The sequence below is a fragment of the Lissotriton helveticus genome, chromosome 4_1 (assembly GCF_964261635.1).
Source record: "Lissotriton helveticus chromosome 4_1, aLisHel1.1, whole genome shotgun sequence".
NCBI classification, from domain to species: Eukaryota; Metazoa; Chordata; class Amphibia; order Caudata; family Salamandridae; genus Lissotriton; species Lissotriton helveticus.
In genome coordinates, this window is record NC_136063.1 from 130,500,089 (window position 1) to 130,520,540 (window position 20,452).

At 48.8% G+C, this 20,452-nt stretch overlaps 1 protein-coding gene across 1 annotated transcript in view; it reads right to left on the bottom strand.

Annotated features, from left to right (window-relative positions):
* Nucleotides 1–20,452, bottom strand: part of LOC144828412 (uncharacterized) — a 2,343,931-nt gene that overhangs the window by 682,998 nt on the left and 1,640,481 nt on the right. The window contains exons 21-22 of the mRNA XM_078686536.1: nucleotides 9,933–9,956; nucleotides 1,686–1,715 (exon numbers count right to left, since the gene is read on the bottom strand). Coding sequence (XP_078542662.1) covers nucleotides 1,686–1,715; nucleotides 9,933–9,956 — 54 coding nt within the window. The remainder of the gene's footprint in view (nucleotides 1–1,685; nucleotides 1,716–9,932; nucleotides 9,957–20,452) is intronic.

Consider the following 20,452-nt stretch of genomic DNA (forward strand, 5'->3'; position numbering starts at 1 on the left):
TTGCCAAGAAGGACCCAGATGCTGCCTAGTAAGCGCCCTGCAAAGGAGAAACAGAGAGACATAGAGAGGTGGCGGTCAGATGAGCAGGTCTAACGTGCCTGTTTCACAGTTCAACACTTTGTCTACCGTGCTGGGTGTGACCCTAGCAGGAGAGTGCTGCAGCTGGAGCCAAAACTGCTTCCAGCGTCAAAGGAGGAGTCCATATTAGAACCCGTTGTCCCATCACTGCCCTGCACAGTCTGGGTAATAATTATGGGCACTGCTTTGGTGTCACAGTGGTGCACCCGGCCCTGATGCAGCATGGGTCACGAACTTCCCCGCGGCGCAGGCAGGATCGCCTGCGTTTATGGCGTACCAATTGAGGGAGGGCTCCATGGGTGGGGATCCTCCATCTCGCATCAATCCAATGCCATGCTTCCACCGGTGTGGTGAAGAAGAATGATGAATCTGTAGTTTAGCCGTTAATTGAATGAGTATGGGACTCCCTGTTCTGGTAATCTCTGTTTGGCAAGGAGAAGGGACAATCTTTGTTATTGGACAGTGGCAATAAAGTTCAGGAAAAAGGCGACCTGGATGTTATCCACTTGAAAGGGCCATGAGTCCAAGCCTGCCGCTGGAGAAAGTCACAGATCCTGTAATGAGGAAGTAATGCTACCACTGGGCGTGGCGGGTCCCATACTCCGGGGAATGAGCTGATAGTCTCCGAGCTTGTTCCAGTGCATAGTTTTAGACAGGCCCTCCGGGGCCACCACATCTTGCAGCCAGTCCCCCAAAAATGGTATCATAAAAGAGCCTTCAATTAATCCTGGCAATCACACATTCTTTCACTGGGACCTACCCATCATGGTGCTCTATCCAGGCCTCTAAGACCATCACCCTGCGCGTTAGGGCACATAAGTGAGCTGTGCTGGCTGGGCCTAACTCCAATAAGTATGTCTCTACAGAGTAAACAAGTTTACAATTTCCCATTGATCAGACCGGAGAAGCCCGTGGTCCACCACCAGAAAATCAATTTTAGATTCTAGAGCATTATTGGGGTATCTTGTACAGCTAGTCGGTGGGTGCTGGGTAAAGGAAGGTGGGGACTATCTCAGCAGTATCCATTTTGTGGGGTTGCATGTGCCCTGTGCCTCTCCCCTTGGTTACAGTGGGACCCGGAGCGAGGCAGCAGCAGGGGAAGGATGCAGGAAAGGGGGCTGACAAAGCACCTGTTCAGTAGCCCCTTCGAGTTGCTGTCATGTGGTGGAGCAGGCTTGGTGCAAGAGGGCCAGTAGCATTCTGGCAAATCAGCAGAGTGGAGTGCCACAGCATGCTCCTCAATGCTGCACTGCTCATCAAGCAGACCACGGCTACCCCTGCAATGCATGTCAAGGCAGCAATCAGCATTTATGTTCAAGTTGATCTAACCTCTTCGTTAAACTTTTGTCTACATAGTAGATGCACTATGTTGCTATCCACACAATAAGTATAAGGGTTCACAAGCTCTTCTCCAGAGGAGTCTTCATCAGGTTATATTTCTATGCAAGCCCACTTTAATATTTGTACCCATAGAATAAAAGTGATCACAAGTCTCATTATTCAGTGTATATCTAACATCAACTTACATTCCCTGTGGAATATGAAGAGATGCTACATGCTGTACAGTGATGGTCTTAAATAAATATTTAAAAGAGCAGAGTACTTACTTATTTGGGGGTGCTTGGGCCTTTTCCCCTCTAGAGAGAGAAAACAAAAAGGTAGACAGCTTTATGTGCAAATCCCAGTTTATTTATAGAACCACTAACATTTTCTAAACCGTAACAGCTATATACTAGACCTTTAAAATTTGGGTGGGCAGGTAATCAAATGATGTAAAGCAGTGAATTAGAGATGCTTTAAACACTGAATTCAGACTCAACATTCAAATAATGACACTATTACAGGGCAGGTAAAAATGGAAAGATTTGTGTTACTGACAATGGTTTTAAAATGTACAGGCCTGTATTTCCAATGTGTTTGCCCGCCTTCATAATTTCCTCTTTTCTGAGTGGTCACTTCTCAGTGACATACAACAGAGATTCCCAACATCTACAGTACAGATGGCTATTGTAATACATGTGCCCTTCTATGAATCTTTGATAACAAAGAAAACCTCCAGAGGGTTTGTAGGTGGCTGGCTTAGCATATGGTGCTTACTTATGTAAGTGTAGCTCCCCGCACTAGCCCAGATAACCCTTATGGTATTTTAATGGTTTTAGACAACCGTAGAACGCTCTTTAAGTGGGAGCTGTGGAGAGCAGCATTCAGGCTTAGACCAGAAGCTTGTTTTACCAGATTTTTAATCTTCTTGGTATAGGTAAAGTGAAAAACAACCGCACAGGACATTTATAAAAATAGGTATTTTTATACAACACTCACTAACACAACAATCTCTCCTACTCAGAAATATAACACACTGCACACAATACCTTGCAATAAAAACAGGTAAGTAGCATGAATACACAGTGGTAGCCAGGGGGAGACCAAAACATATACTAAAATAAAAGGATGCAAACCACGACCTAAGTCAAGACTATACCCAGAAGTGCTTGGACCCAAGAACCACCCGAGGTAAGTACCCAGGAACCCCACGGAGGCCGTGTGCAGAGTGGGAGCACGGCCGCGTGCTCAATTCAAGTCAATGGATAAGTCGTGAATGTAATTTTAATGAAGGAGGACCCTTCCTAGTGGACCCTGAAGAAGCCCGGTGGAAGACCGAAGGTTGAAGAGCCACCCCACACGTGGATAACCTAGGAACCAGGATACACACAAGAGAAGCTGGGTGCATAGGTGTGAAGTGGTGTCGGAAACCGCTGTCAAACTCAATGGAGCACTTTAGGAAGATGCAGCTCCTGGAGAAGTCAAAAGTGTCTGGTGGAACCCAAAGGTGGATTCAAGTTGAGAAGTACCTGCAAGCAGATGGGACAGATCCTATACCACTCAGAAATTACCAGAAGGCACGGAACATGAATGCCCACAGATGTCGAGAGATGCAGGAGAGTTGATGATGACCTTGGAGCTGCACCTGTGTGGAGCAGGTGATGCTGTGGAAGACCATGAGCCATTCACGAGCTGTCCCACGCCGGGTGACGAGAGCTATGGGGTCGATGTCCGTTGGAAGCACCAACAAGCCATGGCAACCACAGCCAACGTAGCAAGCGAAAAAGATGCAGGGCACTCACCACAAGCAGGGGAGTCGGAGTAGGTCTCGAGCAATCAGGAGAGCTCACTGGAGTCTAAGAAGACCCACAACAGGGCACAAAGGCCAGAAGAACAGGAGTCACAAGAGAACCTTGAGCAGCTCACCATAGATGCAGGCCCACGGTGCAAGGGATGCGGTGAGGATGAAGATTTTGGCTGTAGGAGATCCATGAGGCTGGAGCTTCTTGGAGCACAAAGATCTTTGAGGAGGAGAACCAACAAGCCTTGGCAGCAGCAAGTCGACGCTGTGCACAAGGGTTTGGTTCTGGCAGTTCGGACGGGGGATACAGGCTTCACACTTGGTGAGAGGGTGGTGCAAGGCTTGAGGGAGTTGCAGAACCATGACCTGTGTTGCTGAGCCTTTTGGAATCTGTGGGAGCCCATGAGCAGCAGACCAGACAGCTTTGTTGCGGTACCAGCAGATGCAGGGAAGTGACTCCTTGACTTCAAGCGAGACTCCTCCAGATGTCTTGGATGTCCTCAAGCCTTAGAAGGATCCTGTATGGAGACAGGCACAGATGTTGCAGCGGACAAGCAGGACGACGAGTCCAGGAGCAGCAGCAGTCTGCCCAGTTGAAGTCTTGGTGCCCAGAGCAGAGTCCAACAAAGTCCAGAGTACCCAGACAGTCGAAGATAAAGTGGTGTCTTGATCTGAATCTTGTCCCTCGATGAATCTAGGGACCCACTCACAGGTAAGCCCTTAAGTACCCTAAGGAAAGGGTTGGGGCAATCCAAGGGTCCCTTCCAGAGGAGAGGCTGGACAGTGGGCAGGATACTCCCTTGTCCTTTCTCCAGTTTCGCGCTAGAGCAGGAGCAAAAAGCTTCCTGAACTGGTTTGAACTGGACTATTCAAGGAGGGCACCAAGTGTGCCCTTCCAGCAGTCTCAGTGGTGTTGGCAAGCGCCCCCACCCTGCCCTAATACACTAAAGCCTGTCTGGGAGGTGGTCACCCCACCATGTGACAGGATATCTATTGTTCTTCCTTCCCCTGTTCAAGCTTGGCTCAGTTGCAGAAGAGCAGAAATATGTCTTTGGTCGGCAGGAGCCCTAGCTTGCTGTTTGGTTCCCGAAGACTGGTACTGGGAGCCCTGAGGGCCTCCCGGAGGAGCTTTACCTCGCATGGAATCATACCAATCACACCGTATGGTGTGGGGATATGATTCCAACATGTTCGATACTAAACATGACAGGGTTCGTTACAGCCAGTTCAGAGATGGTCATTGCGTAATGACGTCTGGCCACTCTATATATCATAATGGCTGATGCACTTACAACCCGGGAGATTGAACTCCGAAGGTTGAAGGTGTGTCCCGCTCAAGCAGGGGCACTTACACACTTAGAACTGATCATACTGCCTTCAGGACTAAAAGGCCTGCCTTAGGGGTGACTTATAGGTTTTAAGTGCAGTGACATCAGATATATTAAAACGTATTATCTGTTGTAAGTGGTGCTACCACCAGCTCACACAAGCTGCAATGGCGGCCTGTAGTCACAGTTGCGTGGTCTCTCAAGGGTGATATAATACATGCTTCAGCCCATGGAAGACCCCTGGAGTACCTATGCCCTTGGAACTATATACTAGGGACTGATAACGATACACCAGTAGCCAATCTGGGGTGTACCGAAGTACTCACCATAACCAATTTATGGGAGGAAGCAAAGAGACTGGGGTCCTGGTTAGTAGGATCCCAGTCAGACTAGTCGGAAACAGGATAACACCAGGCTAAAAGTAGGGGTAGCCATGAAAGCAGCTCCTATTTTCCTACAGGGTTCCAATGGAATGGAATTCTACATACTCTATTAATTTTTTACAAAAGCATCTGAAAAATTGATTCTAAAAACAGCAGGGATTTTTTCCGCAGCATTCAATTTTTGTGAAGCTTTTGTGGGTGCTCGTGAGACAGTAGTACACAAACAAGCACTAGAAAAGCCAACAGCATGAAATGGAAAACACAAACTAAGTAATTTGTCAATGCTTGTTTCATTCTGGTGTCACCCCCTGGATACTGAAATACCTTTCCATATGGGTTTTCACAGATTTAGAAAAAATACTTTAATAACCAGTTTTTTCCAGGCCAGAACAGCGTATTTGAGTGTTGTTGGGTCTTCTCTCGATGTAACAGTTCCACTGTGGCAATGAGAAAAGCTTGTTAGTATGAGTTTCGCACACTGGCACCAGCAGGTCTTTAAGTATAGTATCCTGGTAAGTCTTGCCTCTTCTGAGTGTTCTTGTCCATTAGGGAGGATAGCAGTTTTTTCAGGTGTGGGTGGGAGTGGGGACCTAATGCAACTTAACTTATGCCTATGTCTTTTTCTGCCAAGGTCTGAGCTTAAGAAGGGATACAGGCCAGTGGGTCAAGTCTCTCTACTCTCCTGAAGTGGAAAGGCACTCAAAGTGCAGTCCCATGGGTGCTGTTTCAAGTCTCTGCCTGGTTGTCCCATGAGGCTTTGTCTCCTTTAGAACTCAAGCAAGTGTAACACTGGGCAGACGAGCTGTCAATCACTTTCAGGGCTCTTCTGTACCCCACGATTGTATGGAGTTTGTGGTGGTGGCAGCCTTGCTCTGGAGGAATGAGCAGGCACGCCCTCAGGGAGTTGCTTTTTGGCCAATGGGTAGCAGATCTAAATGCAAAGTATAATTCAATGATGTATGGTCCATTTCTGCACGGCCTTTTCCTTTTTCGCTTCAACATATCCAACAAAGAGTTGGTAGTCTACCCGGAACTCTTTTGTACAATTAAGATAGAGCGACAATGCTCTTTTTGGGACTAGATGGTAAAGTTATTCCTCTTCCTTGGAGGGATGTGGCAGAGCGTAGAAACTAGGCTAGGTGAACTGGCCTACATGAAAGAGAGTAACGGCTTTCAATAAAAAACAGACCCTAGTACGCAGTTTGTCTGGATAGATGCTTAGAAATGGAGGCTTTGATGATACGGCCTGAAGTTCACTGATCCTCCTGTCAGACGTTATTGCCACGAGAAAGGCTGTCTTGGTGGTAAATAGCCAGAGAGGACAATTCTGTAGAGGCTCAAAGCGATCCCACATGAGGAAAGTGAGCACAAGGTTAAATTCTCCCACTGAGGCATGAAGAAGGCTGATAGAGAAAAAGTGTTGTAACCCTCTTAAGAATCTGCTAACAACACAGGATTTGAAATGGGATGGTTGATCAAGAAGCCACAGGAAGACTTAAATACCAGAAAGATAGCCCTTAAGAGTGCCCAGAGCACAGCCCTGCTGGGCAAGGGAGAAAATAAAGAGAAGGACCTGAGAGAGGGTTGCAGGGGGGCAGGGGGGCAATCTGTTTCTGAGCACACCATGCTATAAATGTGTCCCAACAAAAGGCTCATACTGTTTTAGTGGAGGGGCATCTGGCTGCTAAGATAGAGTTAAAAACTTGGGCGGAAGATTGAATGCTTCCATTGTCGCCGCTCAATCTCCACGCATGAAGTTGGAGAATTGACAAGTTTGGATAGAGATCACTGTAGGAAAGTGCCTCTTTTTGAATGGTTACCCCTACTTATTGCCTGACATCTGATGCAACCTGGCTTGATGTGCACTTGGTCCCTGACAATCAGGTACAAAGGGCCTTTGTGATTTCCGAAAACTTTCACCTTTGTACCCACAATTGGCACATGTCCAGGGAAGGCTTCTAAGGACTGTAGCACCTATTGTGCGACCCTTAGAGGTCCTGTACCTAAAGAACAAGTTATTTACCTTCAGTAACGATGTGTCTGTAAGAGGCATATGTAGTTATAGATTCCTTACATTTAGAATTAGACCCAGGGGTCAGATTGGATCCAGAGATTTTTTCTTTAGCAGTACCCCTATGCGTCAGTCGATTCGGAGAACTGAACGGCCAAAATATCCATCTCCCCAGACTTTGCGAACAAGTTACTTACCTTCGGTAACAATATATCTGTAAGAGAGATATATTAGGTATAGATTCCTTACCTTAGAATTACGCCCAGGCGTTAGCCTGGATACAGAGAATTTTTTCTTAGCCATGGGGCCCAGCAAACCATACAAACAAGTTACTTACCTTCGGTAACAATGTATCTAGTAGAGACACAGTCTAGCCACAGATTCCTTAACTTAAAATATCCTCCAGGTGCCAGTCTGGATCCAGAGATTTTTCATCAGTACCTCTACGTGCCGGGGGACGGCGTCGCACAGCTCCGTCCTGACGTAGTCCACATTTATGACATCAGTGGAGCCTTATAAGTCCCTCCCGGCATGCTCCGGAGTCGAATGACACATCAACGCCAATGTATGATGAAGGATGCTCCATTGATCAGCATCAGGACGGCGTAGACCCGACATTCTTTGCGATAGGAGATTGCGTTGTGGGACGGCTTTGACTCAGAGACATGTCCCCCGCTGTGGCCGCAGCAGACGGCATTCCAAGGGTCCCTCCGGGCTTTCCCCTAATGCTGGAGGTGGACAGTGGCCATCCGGATGTCCCGTTAAGAGTCCTGGTGTCGTCAGTCTCCCTCTCCAGCTGGGACCCCGGTTTAGGGCAGGTTGCTGGATGGATGAATGGGAAGCCCCACCGGGTCGGCTCCAGACATCGCCGAGCTCCGGAGCTGAAGTCAGGGTCCTTGAGTGGGGCTGAGGACGAATCTGCCAGCGAGCTCTAAATCTGAGTCCCTACCACTTCTGTGGGGCCCGAAGGCGGGCCAGGGAGAGGGATCGGCTCAAAGATGGCCCGCACAGCCTGAAAATAGGCTGTCATCTGGGCCTTAGTCGCCCCAACACCAGGATACGGTGGATATGTGGGGGACGACTGAGGAGGGGCTGTGTGTGGTAAGGACATGGAGAAAATGGCACTGACATCTCGACTACTCATGGCAGATGGCCTCCATAACTTCTGCTTGTGCTTACCCGAGGGAGACAAGTTTCTTAGTTGGGAACCATCCCGCAACCTGACCAAAACCGGGGTCCCAGCTGGAGAGGGAGACTGACGACACCAGGACTCTGAACGGGACATCCAGGCGGATAACAGTTTCATCTTACGTTCCTGAAGAGACTCTGGCTTCAGCTTCCAACAGACGTCGCACTTCTCAGGGTCATGGTGTTCGCCCAAGCACCACATACAAATAACGTTCAGATCTGTCACCGACATCTGCCTTGTACAGGACTCACACGACCTAAAGCCCGAAGGCATCGGCACACTGCGCCTGAATGCTAAAAGGCGTCAGTAAGGCCAAAACAACAAACATGCCAGAGGAACTGCTTCTCCTGGATCCTCTTTGCAGCACAGAAAAGAAGAAAACTGACATCAGCGCGCGGGGAGGGACTTATAGGGCTCCTATGACATCATATCCATGTAAAACGTCAGGGCGAAGCCATGCAACGCCATCGCCCGGCATGCAGAGGTACTGCTGAAAAATCTCCGGATCAAGACTGGCGCCTAGAGGATATTCTAAGTTAAAGGATCTGTGGCTAGAGGTCTCAATCAGACACAGCTGCAGCTTGTATCAGATGGGGAAAGGCCCAATAACTGCCTCTTAAGGTCTTAGGTTCAACATCAATTGACAGGGGGTATTAGGTGGTACGGATCATTCACAGCTGAAAAGAGCGATCTGTCTCTACACTTGCCATGGCGGTTAGACCCACCCCTCCCTAGTTTAGATATAGTTTCTACATTCTTGGGTTAACTGCTTTTACTGGTATGTCTTGAGTTCCATATCAATCCGTAATAAAGGAATACTGCTTCAATATTTCCTCTTTTAAATAAGGAAGGAGGCAAGAAATGAGATGAGGAAGTAATGCTCAGATTGCTTACAGGTAATCTTCATTAGTCTGGTTCCTCTTTCTTCATCCCAGTACTTACTTCCCTCCATCCATGCCTGTAGAACTTTATCTGAATTCTGATATAAAATCCAGGAAGAGGAAGAGGGAGAAGTAGAGTTTATAGGAGGGGAATAGCCTGGATGCATAGATATAGAATATAGATTGGCAAAGGATGTGAGATCAGTGGAAGAGATAGACTAAATCTCATTTAAGTAAGGAAAGGCATGAGGAAGAAAGAATCGAGTAGTAAAGATTACTAGTACAGAATCTGGGATGGCAAATTGAGCTTGGAGTACTTTAAAAAACCTTTAGTAAACAATTATCATGTTGTCAATGAAGTTAAAAGTAATAGGCTAAGCTAAATGATTAAAAATTGTACAAAGGAGACCCTTGATTCCTGGCCCTGCAATCTATCTAGCTAATGACAACTAAGCTTGCTGCACTTTGTTCACAATCACTAACAGGCTATTGATACTCTGCTTTAGTGCTAGTAATCTGAAAAGCCTGCCAGAGGCTAGTGAGGAAAGGTGGATTGAGACATCATGCGCCTCAATGCCGCACTGCTCATCAAGCAGGCCAAGGATGTCCCATGCAATGCATGTCAAGGCAGTAGTCAGCATGGATGTTTAAGGTGATCCAGCCTCTTTGTTAAACTTTTGTCTACATAGTAGGTGCACTATGTTTCTATCCAATCAATGAGTATAAGGGTTCATAACCTCTTCTAAAGATCAGTCTTAATCAGGTTATATTTTCTGAAGCAAGCCCACCCTAATATGTGTACCCATAGACAGAAGTGATCACAAGTCCCATTCTGCAGGGTACATCTGAGGTGAATTCACGTTCCATGGGAAATATAACGAGATGCTACATGCTGTGCAGTGATGGGCTTAAAGCAATATTGAAAAGAGCAGATTACTTACTTGATTTGGAGGCAGGGCGCGGCTCTAGAGAGAGAAAACAAAAAGGTAAACAGTCATATCTGAATATCCCAGCTGATTTACAGAAGTACAAACATTTCCTTAACAACTATATACTAGACTTTACAAAATGGGTGGTGTAGGACGTTGGCTCTGTATATACTATACCAAGTAAGGTATAGTGTGCAGAGTCCAGGAGTATGAAGAGGTATAGCAGAGGCTAAATGAATTAAGTACTAACATCTCTATTTGGGGTAGTGTGGTCGAACAGTTAGGCTTATCCAGAGGGTGTGTGTAGGAAAGTAGGATCTGCTTTCATGATCGCCCCACTTTTTGCTGGTGTCACTATTTTTTCTGATTAGTCTGACTGGGATCCTGCTAATCAGGACCCCAGTCTCCGTGCTTATTCCGTAAACTGGGCATGGTGAATATTTAGGTGTACTCCAGATTGGCTACTGGTGTACCCTTGTAAATCCCTAGTATATGGTACTAAGGTACCCAGGGCATAGGTACACCAGGGGTCTCCCATGGGCTGAAGTATGTATTATGCCACCCATGAGAGACAACTCAAATTGTCACTACAGAACTACTATTGCAGCCGGTGTAAGCTGGTGCCAGCACCACTTATACTAGATATTTTTCCTTATATCTGAGGTCACTGCACTTAAAACCTATAAGTCACACCTAAGGCAGGCATTTCTATCTTGAAGGCAGGGTGCTGGGTCCTAAGTGTGAGGGTGCCCCTGCATGAGGTGGGCACCCCTACAACCTTCTGAGTGCATTCTCCCGGGTTGTAGGTACAACAGACATTATAACATATAGAGCGGCCATTCGTCATTATGCATTGACCATCACTAAACTGGCCGTAACTAACCCTGTCATGTTTGGTATCAAACTTAACTGTAAAGGTTCTCCGGAAGGCCCGCAGTGCTCCCGGTACCAGTCTTCCAGAACTTGACAGCAAGTTAGGGCTGCTGCCGCCCGGACATATGTTTCTGCCCTCCTGTTGCTGAGCCATTTTTGAGCAGGGGAAGGCAGAACAAAAGATATCTTGTTACTGGGAGGTGTGACCACCTACAAGACAGATTTAGTGTATTGGGTCTTGGGAGGAGGCATTTGCCAGCACCACTAAGACTGATGGCAGTGCACATTTGGTGCCCTCCATGCATAGTCCATTACAAACTAGTTCAGGGAGGTGTTGGCTCCCGCTCTGGTGCGAAACTGGACAAAGGACATGGGAGTATCCTCCCCACTGTCAAGCCCCTTCTCTGGGAGGGACCCCTGAATCATCCAAACCCTTTCCTTAGGGTACTTAAGGGCTTACCTGTGGGTGGATTCTTTGATTAGTCATGGGACAAGATTCAGATCACTTACCACTTCAACTTCAACCCTCTGGGCACTCTGAACCTCGCTGGACTTCACTTTGGGGCGACAAAATAAACAATTGATGGACGGAATGTTGAACAATGCAAACATTCACCTCCAGACACAAGGATCTGGGTTTGATCCATCATTCTTTTGCTCACCACGCCACGCCAGTTTGGACCCAGCCATATGCAAAACAGTCTTGACCCTGTTCCTTATGGGATCAGTCCAGCCCTAACTGCCAAGCCAGGTCCTTCCTGGACTGGAAACAAGTGTCCTGGGACAGGTTTCGGGGCATCACCCCTCATCAACCAGGCTAGCTTGAATTCAGTGCCGCAGTGAGCACGGGACCCACGTCTGGGCATACCCTTCCCACTTAGGGCGACAAATGCAAAAAAACAATTGAGGTACGGAATGCTAAACAATGCAAACATTCACCCCCAGTCACAAGGATTTGGGTTAAATAAATTATTCTTTTGCTCACCACGCCACCCCAATTTGGACCCAGCCACAGGCAAATCAGTCTTTTCCCTGCTCCTTTTGGGAGACAAATGCAAAAGAAACAATTGATGGACAGAATGTTGAACAATACAAACATCCACCTCCCAGTCACAACAATCTGGGAAAAGAGACTGCAACTGGGAAGACTCCTGCTGTTCCGGGTCTTCTCATCCTGCAAGTCTGCTGCAGCATCTGTGCCTGTGCTCCATACCTTCACCAGGCCTGTGGGCATCCAAGACTGCCGAAGGGATCTCCCTTGGACTGAAGAGTCACTCCCCTGCATCTGCAGGTACTGATCCTAGGCTCCCATGGACTCCGAAAGGCTCAGCAACACAGGTGTGGCTCTGCAACTTCCTCGAGGCCTGCACTGTCTTCTCACCAAGTTTGAGGCCAGTATGCCACGTCGGAACTGCTGAAACCGAACCCCTGTGCACTGCGTCAACTTACCGTTGGCAAGGCTTGTTGACTCTCTCTTCCAGAGATCTTCGGGCTCCAAGAAGCTCCTACCTCAAGCATCTCCTGCAGCAAGATCTTCACCTGCATCACATCCTCTGGACCCCGGGACTTCATCTTTTGGTGAGCTGCTCCAGGTCCTCTTGCGACTCCTGTACCTCCGGTCCGTGGGTACTCTTGAGGGTCTTCTTTGGCTCCCATGGGCTCCCCAGCATGCTCGGGGCCTGCTCTGATACACCTGCTTGTGGTGAGTCACCTGGACCTTGTTGGTCCCGACAATGCACCTTTTTCATCAACTGCGTTGTTTGCCCGACACTGACCCCCTGGTTCTTGGCATCCAAAGTGGGACAGCTTGTGAATGGCTCCAGGTCTTCCACAGTGTCGCCTGGTCCGCACAGCAGGAAGAGACATTAGTTAGTGATAGATTCCTTACCTTAGATTTACCCCCAGGCATCAGACTGGATCCAGAAAGTTTTCATCAGCAGTACTCCTGCGCTTTGGAAGGTGGCGTTGTGCAGCTCTGCATCCGCTGTAGGCGTCATGATCCCTGGAATGATGTTGCGGCAGCTACGTAGACGCCGCCCTCGCGCACTGACATTTATTTATTTATTTATTGCTATTTATAAAGCGCAACAAATACCCGCAGGCGTCTTGGCGCTAGTTAATTTGCATACATTCAGATCGATGTTAAATTGCTCCAACAGGTAACCTACATTTGTTAAAGGTTATTGGGTGAACAACCAGGTCTTTAGTCTCTTACGAAACTGGAGGAGTGTAGAGCATGTTCTGATGTCTTGGGGCAGAGTGTTCCAGAGCTTTGGGGCAGCGACCATGAAGCGACGATCACCCCATGACACTGTTTTAGCGCGGGGAACCACTAAGTGGTTGCGATTGGAGGACCGAAGCTGACGGGAAGGTTGATATGGAAGCAGTTGCTCTGTTAGGAAATGCGGGCCTTGCCTGTTTAGCGCTTTGTAGACTATACATAATGACTTAAATTTGATCCTGTTCTGGATCGTCAGCCAGTGAAGTTGTGTGATAGCGTCCGAGATGGCCGCAAATTTTGGGATTCCAAAAAGCAGGCGTGCCGCCGCATTTTGTATCGACTGCAATTTTCTCATGACCCTGATCTGCGTATTTAAAAATAGGCCGTTGCAGTAATCCAATGATGTTAAAACCAGGGAACTAACCAAGGTTTTTATGGCGGCTGTTGGCAAGAACGGACTGATTTTTCTGATCATGCGTAATTTATGGTGGGCTGTAGAGGCCACTTTATTAGCATGATCCATGAAATTTAGGCCGTTGTCAAAGGTGACTCCCAAATTTCTAACCTTGGTTATTTTGGAAGAGCTCCAAATGTGGCAGGCCACCGAAGAGCTGACCAGTCCGGTGAGAGAGGTCCAAAAATCACTACCTCAGTTTTTTCTGAGTTGAGTTTCAGGCAATTTGTTGCCATCCACTCTCCTATCTCCGTCATTCCATTTTGGAAGCGTTGGGCGACTTCCCCTCCGTCACCCTTGATGGCCAATACCAATTGCGTGTCGTCCGCGTATGAGGTTAGGCTCATCCCGTGTGCTTTGATGACATTTGCAAGGTCCGACACATAGATATTAAATAGTGTCAGACTCAGGGATGAGCCTTGAGGCACCCCACATGGCAGCGTAAGCTTGGCAGATTGGTAAGGTCCCAGGGTGATGGCCTGGGTTCTGTCAGTGAGAAACGAGGCGAGCAGGTCTCTCATCAGTTCTGTACATGACTTTCCACACCAGGAACGCAGAGCCATGCAAGATACTGACCACTGGTGTATTGAAACTAGGGCCCTGAAAGGGATGACAACCCTAGAAATCAGTTCTCAAAAAGGTGAGGATGGGTGGGGCGGTAAGGAATCTATCACTAACTAATGTCTCTTACAGATATATCGTTACCGAAGGTAAGTAACTTGTGCATCTGAAAGAGACACATTAGAGCTAGATTCCTTACCTTAGAATAGATACCCCAGCGATACCAACCCCGGTGGTGGGTCTGCGACCCAAGATCACACCAGAAAGTCACGGAGAACAGATCTGTCAAAGAAGCTGTCTCTCCGGATTTGGCGGTCAAGGCAATTATGCTTAGTAAAAGTTTGCAGTGAGGCACACATGGCTGCTTGACAGATGTCTTGCAGGGGGACACAATGTTCCAATGCAGTAGTAGCTGCTGTCTCCCTGGTAGAATGGGCGCGCAGCCCCACCGGAGGTTCATTTTTAGCCAGAGAATTACAGGCTTTGATACACAAGACGACACAGCGGGAGATAGACCTCTTGGGTACAGCCCGTCCTTTCTTGGTGCATACATAGCCGACAAAGAACTGGTCATCCACCCGGAACTGTTGTGTGCGATTCAGATAAAATGAGAGCGCACGTTTTGGATCAAGACGATGGAGCCTCTCTTCCTCTCTGGAAGGGTGCGGAGGCAGAAAGATAGTGGGCAGGGTGATAGTTTGCCCAATGTGGAAGGCAGTGACAACCTTTTGGAAAGAAGGAAGGACGAGTGCGGAGCACAACCTTATCTGGATGAACAGACAGAAAATGAGGTTTACAGGAAAAAGCCTGGAACTCACTCACGCGCCTAGCGGAGGTGATGGCAACCAGGAAAGCAGTCTTTAAAGTTAGTAAACGAAGAGAACAGTTGTGAAGCAGCTCAAATGGAGCGCACATCAAATAAGTAAGAACCAGATTTAAGTCCCACTGCGGCATTACAAACGGAATAGGACGGAATAGGTGAGTAATGCCTTTGAGAAATCTATTTACAACTGGGGACTTGAAAAGAGAGGGCTGATCAGGGAGCCTGAGAAAGGCTGAAATTGCAGAAAGGTAGCCCTTAATAGTGCCCAGAGCAGGGCCCTACCGGGCTAAAGAAAGAAGGAACAATAGGACTTCTGAAAGAGGGGCATAAAGGGGATCCACAGCCCTTGCTGTGCACAATGCCACAAATTTGTTCCACCTGCAAGCATATACCGTTTAGTGGATGGACGCCTGGCTGCCAGAATGACATCACAGACTTCAGGAGGCAAGTCAAATGGAATCAACTGTCGCCACTCAATCTCCACGCAAGGAGAAGTAGACTGGACAGGTTGGGGTGGAGGACCGTCCCCTGCTGCTGCAACAGAAAATCAGCATGAAGAGGCAGTCGGATCGGGGGATCCACGCTCATACTGAGTAGCCCAGTCCAGAGCCACAAGAATGACTTGAGCCCGGTCGCGCTTGAGCTTCTTCAGCACTCTGGGTAGAAGTGGTATAGGCGGAAAGGTGTACAATAGACTGCAACTCCACTCACAACGAAAAGCGTAGCTGGGCGAGCGCCTCCTTGGAAATTCCAACAGGCAGAACTGCTGACATTGCGCATTCTCTTCGGTGGCGAATAGATCTAACCAAGGCTCTCCCCACTATTGAAAGAGACCTTGGCCCACTCCTGAGAGAAGACGCCATTTGTGATCCATCATGCCCCTGCGGCTGAATTAGTCCGCCCTGTCTTCAAAGAACCCGCCAAGTGTTGAACCACCAGGAAAATGCCCTGGTGTTCCAGCCATGTCCAGAGGCGCAGAGCCTCCTGACAAAGGGTCCATGACCCCTCCCCGCCTTGCTTGTCGAAATACCACATGGCGGTGGTGTTGTCTGTGAACACCTGCATTACTTTCCTCTTGACACAGGAAAGGAATGCCTTCAATGCAAGCAGGATTGCCTGGAGCTCCAGAAGGTTGATATGGAGACTGGACTCCACCAGAGACCAGAGGCCTCTGATGTTCGCCTCTCCCATGTGGCCGCCCCATCCCAGAAGGGACGCATCCGTCACCACTGTGTGCTCCGGTTGGGGGAGGGAGAGGGATCTGCCGCTGACCCAATGCTAGTTCGTGAGCCACCACTGCAATTGTCGAGAAGTGCCCTCCGAGATCTGGATGTAGTCTGACAGGTTCCCCTGATGCTGCGCCCACTGGAACTTCAATTCCCACTGCAGAGCCCACACATGGCATCTGGCATGATTGATCAGCAGGATGAAGGAGGCCATGAGGCCCAGCAGCCTCAAGGTCATCCTGACCCAAACCCAGGACAAGGGCTGAAAGATGAGAATCTTAGTCCGAATGTCCCGGACTCGCTGCTCTGGAGGATAAACCCGAAACTGCGCCATGTCCAGAACCGCTCCGTGCCTTCGGCACATTGATGGAGAACCCCAGCACATGCAGGAGGTCGTCAGTAGTGTGGAAGTGGGAGACGACTGCCTGGGGCGAGCCCGCCTTCAACAACCATTTGTCGAGATAGGGGAAGACTGAAACCCCTGATCTGCGCAGGTGAGCTGCGATCACTGCCATCATTTTCGTGAACACCCGACGAGTGCTGGTTAGGCCAAAAGTGAGCGAGGTGAACTGAAAGTGCTCGTGGCCTACCGTGAACCGCAGGTAACGCCAGTGGGCCAGCAGGTCAGGGATATGAAAGTAAGCGTCCTGCAAGTCTAACGCTACCATCCAGTCTTGCGGGTCTAGAGCAGACAAGACCTGAGCAAGTGTCAGCATCTTGAACTTCCCCTTCCGGAGGAAGCGATTGACGTCCCGAAGGTCTAAGATAGGATGCAGCCCTTGTCCTTCTTTGGAACCAGGAAGTAGTGGGAGTAACAACCACGACCTACTTCTGGTGTCTGAATGCGCTCGATGGCCCACTTGGCCAAGAGGGCCTCAACTTCCTGCTGGAGAAGTGCCAAGTGATACCCCGACATGCGGTGGAACCGAGGTGGCATGGCTGGAGGGGTAGTCTTGAAGGGGAGGGAGTAGCGCCTTGTAAAACCCACCTGTCCGAGGTGATGGTGCGCCAGTGGGGGAGGTGATGGCGAAACCTGCTGCCCACTTGCGTGTGATGGGCCTGAAACACCAGACTAGGAAGGTTTGGAGGCAGTGGTGGCAGGGAAGGGGGTGGACTGACCCGCCCGCTGGCCCAGTGACCCACCTTGGCGGGTCCCACGTCTACGGCTGCGCTGAGACTGTGGCTGCGCAGGCCCGTGGCCACGAAAGGAGCGAAAATTTGAAGCCAATGGAGTGTGCGTGGCCGAAAGGCGAGTCCATCAGAGTGTTCTGGACATCCCTTGAAAAGTCAGTCGTCCTCAGCCAGGCGTGACGGCGTAGCGCCACTGTCGTGAAAATCTCTCTGCCCAATGAGTCGGTGGTGTCAAGGCCACAACGAATCATGAACTTGGCTGTATCTCTCCCCTCAGCAATAGCTTGGGAGAGCACAGTCAGGGCCTCCTCCAGACACTGAGACAGCACCTGCGCCACCGTATCCCACACAGAGTGGGAATAATGTCCCAAGAGGCATGTGGTGTTCACAGAACGCAACCCTGAACTGGTAGAAGAGAAAATATTCTTCCGAAACTGCTCCAATTTCTTGGATTACCTGTCCAGAGGTGCGGAAGGGAAGCCCCTCGGAGATGCAGAGGCTTGGACAACCAAGTTCTCAGGGATAGGGTGTTGGGAGAGGAAAATGGGGTCGCCCGAGGCTGGGCGATGGTGTCGGGCCATGTGTTGGGCCTGGACCAGGTGCCCAAAAGAAAATCTGAAAGTGCATTATTGAAAGGCAGCAGCGGCTCCACAGAGGAAGCCGCTGGCCAAAGCACTTCTGTCAGGAGGTTAGTCCTGATGGCCACTGTAGGGAGCTCGAGGTGGAGAGACTCTGCTGCCCTACGCAATACCACTGAATAAGAACCACCCTACTCCGTAGCCACAGTAGAAGGAGACAGTGCTCCAGGTTCTGGGGAGAAATCCAGATCACCGGCATCCTCCAAATTCTCTGCCCAGTTCGGGTCTAACTCGCTGTGGGCTGCAAGAGGTTGTTCAGACCGCTCCCAGTCCTCCCGGTCCTCCCTGCTGGGCAGGTGGGAAAGAAGGAGGAGGATGGAGAAAGGGATCAAAATTCCTCATCGGCATCGGAATCGGCTTTGATCAATACCGGTTCGGCACTGTCTCCATGTCGGGGTGGAAGCCGGGGATGACGTCAACCGAGGAGCCAGCCGAAGCCAGCTGTGGTGCCCTAGACGTCGATGACGCAACAGGGTAGGGGAAGGCAAAGAGCGATGGCGCTTCTTCTACCTCTTGTGCTTCATCTTACCTGACCCTGAGTGCGAAGACTTCGAACGATGGTGGCCGCTTTGCTACTGGCCCCTTGACCTCCCAGGGGACGGGGAGCTTGAACGGCACAGAGCCGACTCCTGGGTCGCAAGTAACTTTTAGGACCACTCCCGCAAAGTTTTTGGAGCCATGGCCCAGCATTCGAGGCACGACGTGGGGTCGTGGTCGCGCCCCAGGCAGTCGAGACACTTACAGTGCGGGTCCATCACCAACATCATGCAGGGACAAACCTCGCTAGACTTGAGACCGGGCATCCCTACAACACCAGGAGTCAAAGACTCAAAAAAGACACAGAGAAAAGTGCCAAAAAACTCAGTCAAAAACTGACTGGGGGTACCGCTCTCTCCGGATCTGCACTTGCTGGCGTGGAAAAAGAAAGAACTGGCGTCAGCACGCGAGGTTAGTGTCTAAGTAGCTGCCATGTAGTCATTCCCGCGATCACAACGCCTACGATGGATGAGGAGCCGCACAACACCACCTTCTGACACACAGGGGTACTGCTGATGAAAACGTTCCGCATAGAGTCTGATGCCTGGGGGTAATTCTAAGGTAAGGAATCTATCACTAACGTGTCTCTTTCAGGTTCCACCTTTGGGTTCCACCGTACACCTTTATCTTCTTGGCCAGTAGCATCTTTCCTGAAGTCCTCAATTGGTGTCTACGGCGGGTTCCGATGTCACTTGGGACCTATGCACCCAGCTTCCCTGGTGTAGGTATCCTGGTTCCTGGGGTATCCATGGGTGGGGTGACTCTCCAACCTTCTATCTTCCACATGGTTTCTTCATGGTCCACTGGGAACAGTCCTTCTTTAAAATTGCAACCGTGACTTACCCACTGACTAACATTGAGCAAGCGGTTGTGTTCCCACTCTGCACATTACCTCCGTGGAGTTCCTAGATACTCACCTTGGGTGGTTTCTTGGGTCCCCATCTATTCTACATCTCTTGGGTCCATTCTCAACATAAGTCATGGTTTGCAATCCACTATTTTAGGATATGGTTTGTTCTCCCCCTCTGGACCACTGTGTATTTGTGCTATTTACGAGTTCTATTTACTAAGTAATGTGTGTAAGGTACATACATCTCTAGTTGGAGATATTGTGTTGTGTTAGTGTGTTAGTAATACATGCATCTTTTTTATTACTACACTGTTTGGTTCTTTTTTCACTTAACCTATACCATAAGATTAAGTACTGTTTACACTCCTTTTGGACTAAGTCTGAAGGCTGCTCTCCACAGCTACCACTTAGAGAGTTTTCTAAGGTTGTCTAGGACCACTAAAATCACTGGAGTAGTTCAGGGTGCTACACTTACATAAGTGAGCACCATATACTAAGCCAGCCCCTCACAGTGTGTTAAGCATTTATTGTATTTGCTCAATCAAGACTCATGACATACACTTAGCCACTGAATCCAGACCAATTAGGCAAGTATAAAAAAGGTATACTTATGTTTTATTTTAAGAACCAAGCCAGACTTGGCACTGGTAAGTCAAATATACTCTCAAATGCAAGACTTGACAAGGAAATGCAATTGTGGTTGAATTTGCAATAGTTACAACTTGGTACTGTTTCAAAAAGTTTTGAATATTTTTAATTACTTCGACTTCTTGGGATGGTATGCCGAGATACCACACTGACTAGCGATAATTATCGCTATGTTGGTTTAGCGGCTATATTTTTTATCGCCGAGCTGCTGCCCTTTTTATCGCTTAGGAGCCTTGATATTATCAAGGTTTATCTCCAAAGCGATAAAAATCGGCCAAAATGCATGAATATCGCTGAAAAGTCAGCGATATTCATGCATTACTGAGCTAATGCTCTTAGCCATGTTATCCACCTACCATTGGATAACATGGCTAAGAACTGCTCAGGGACAGGTGTTAGCTTTTGGAGATATTCACGCTTAGAGCGAATATCTCCTAAAGTTGGTAATAGGAGATAGCGATGTTAGCGACTAACATCTTGGCATGCCCACTTTGCATGTCATTAGTGATAAATATCACTGACATGCAAAGCGGGGCCCAAGATGGTCGCTATCTCCTACTAGCTGTCGCT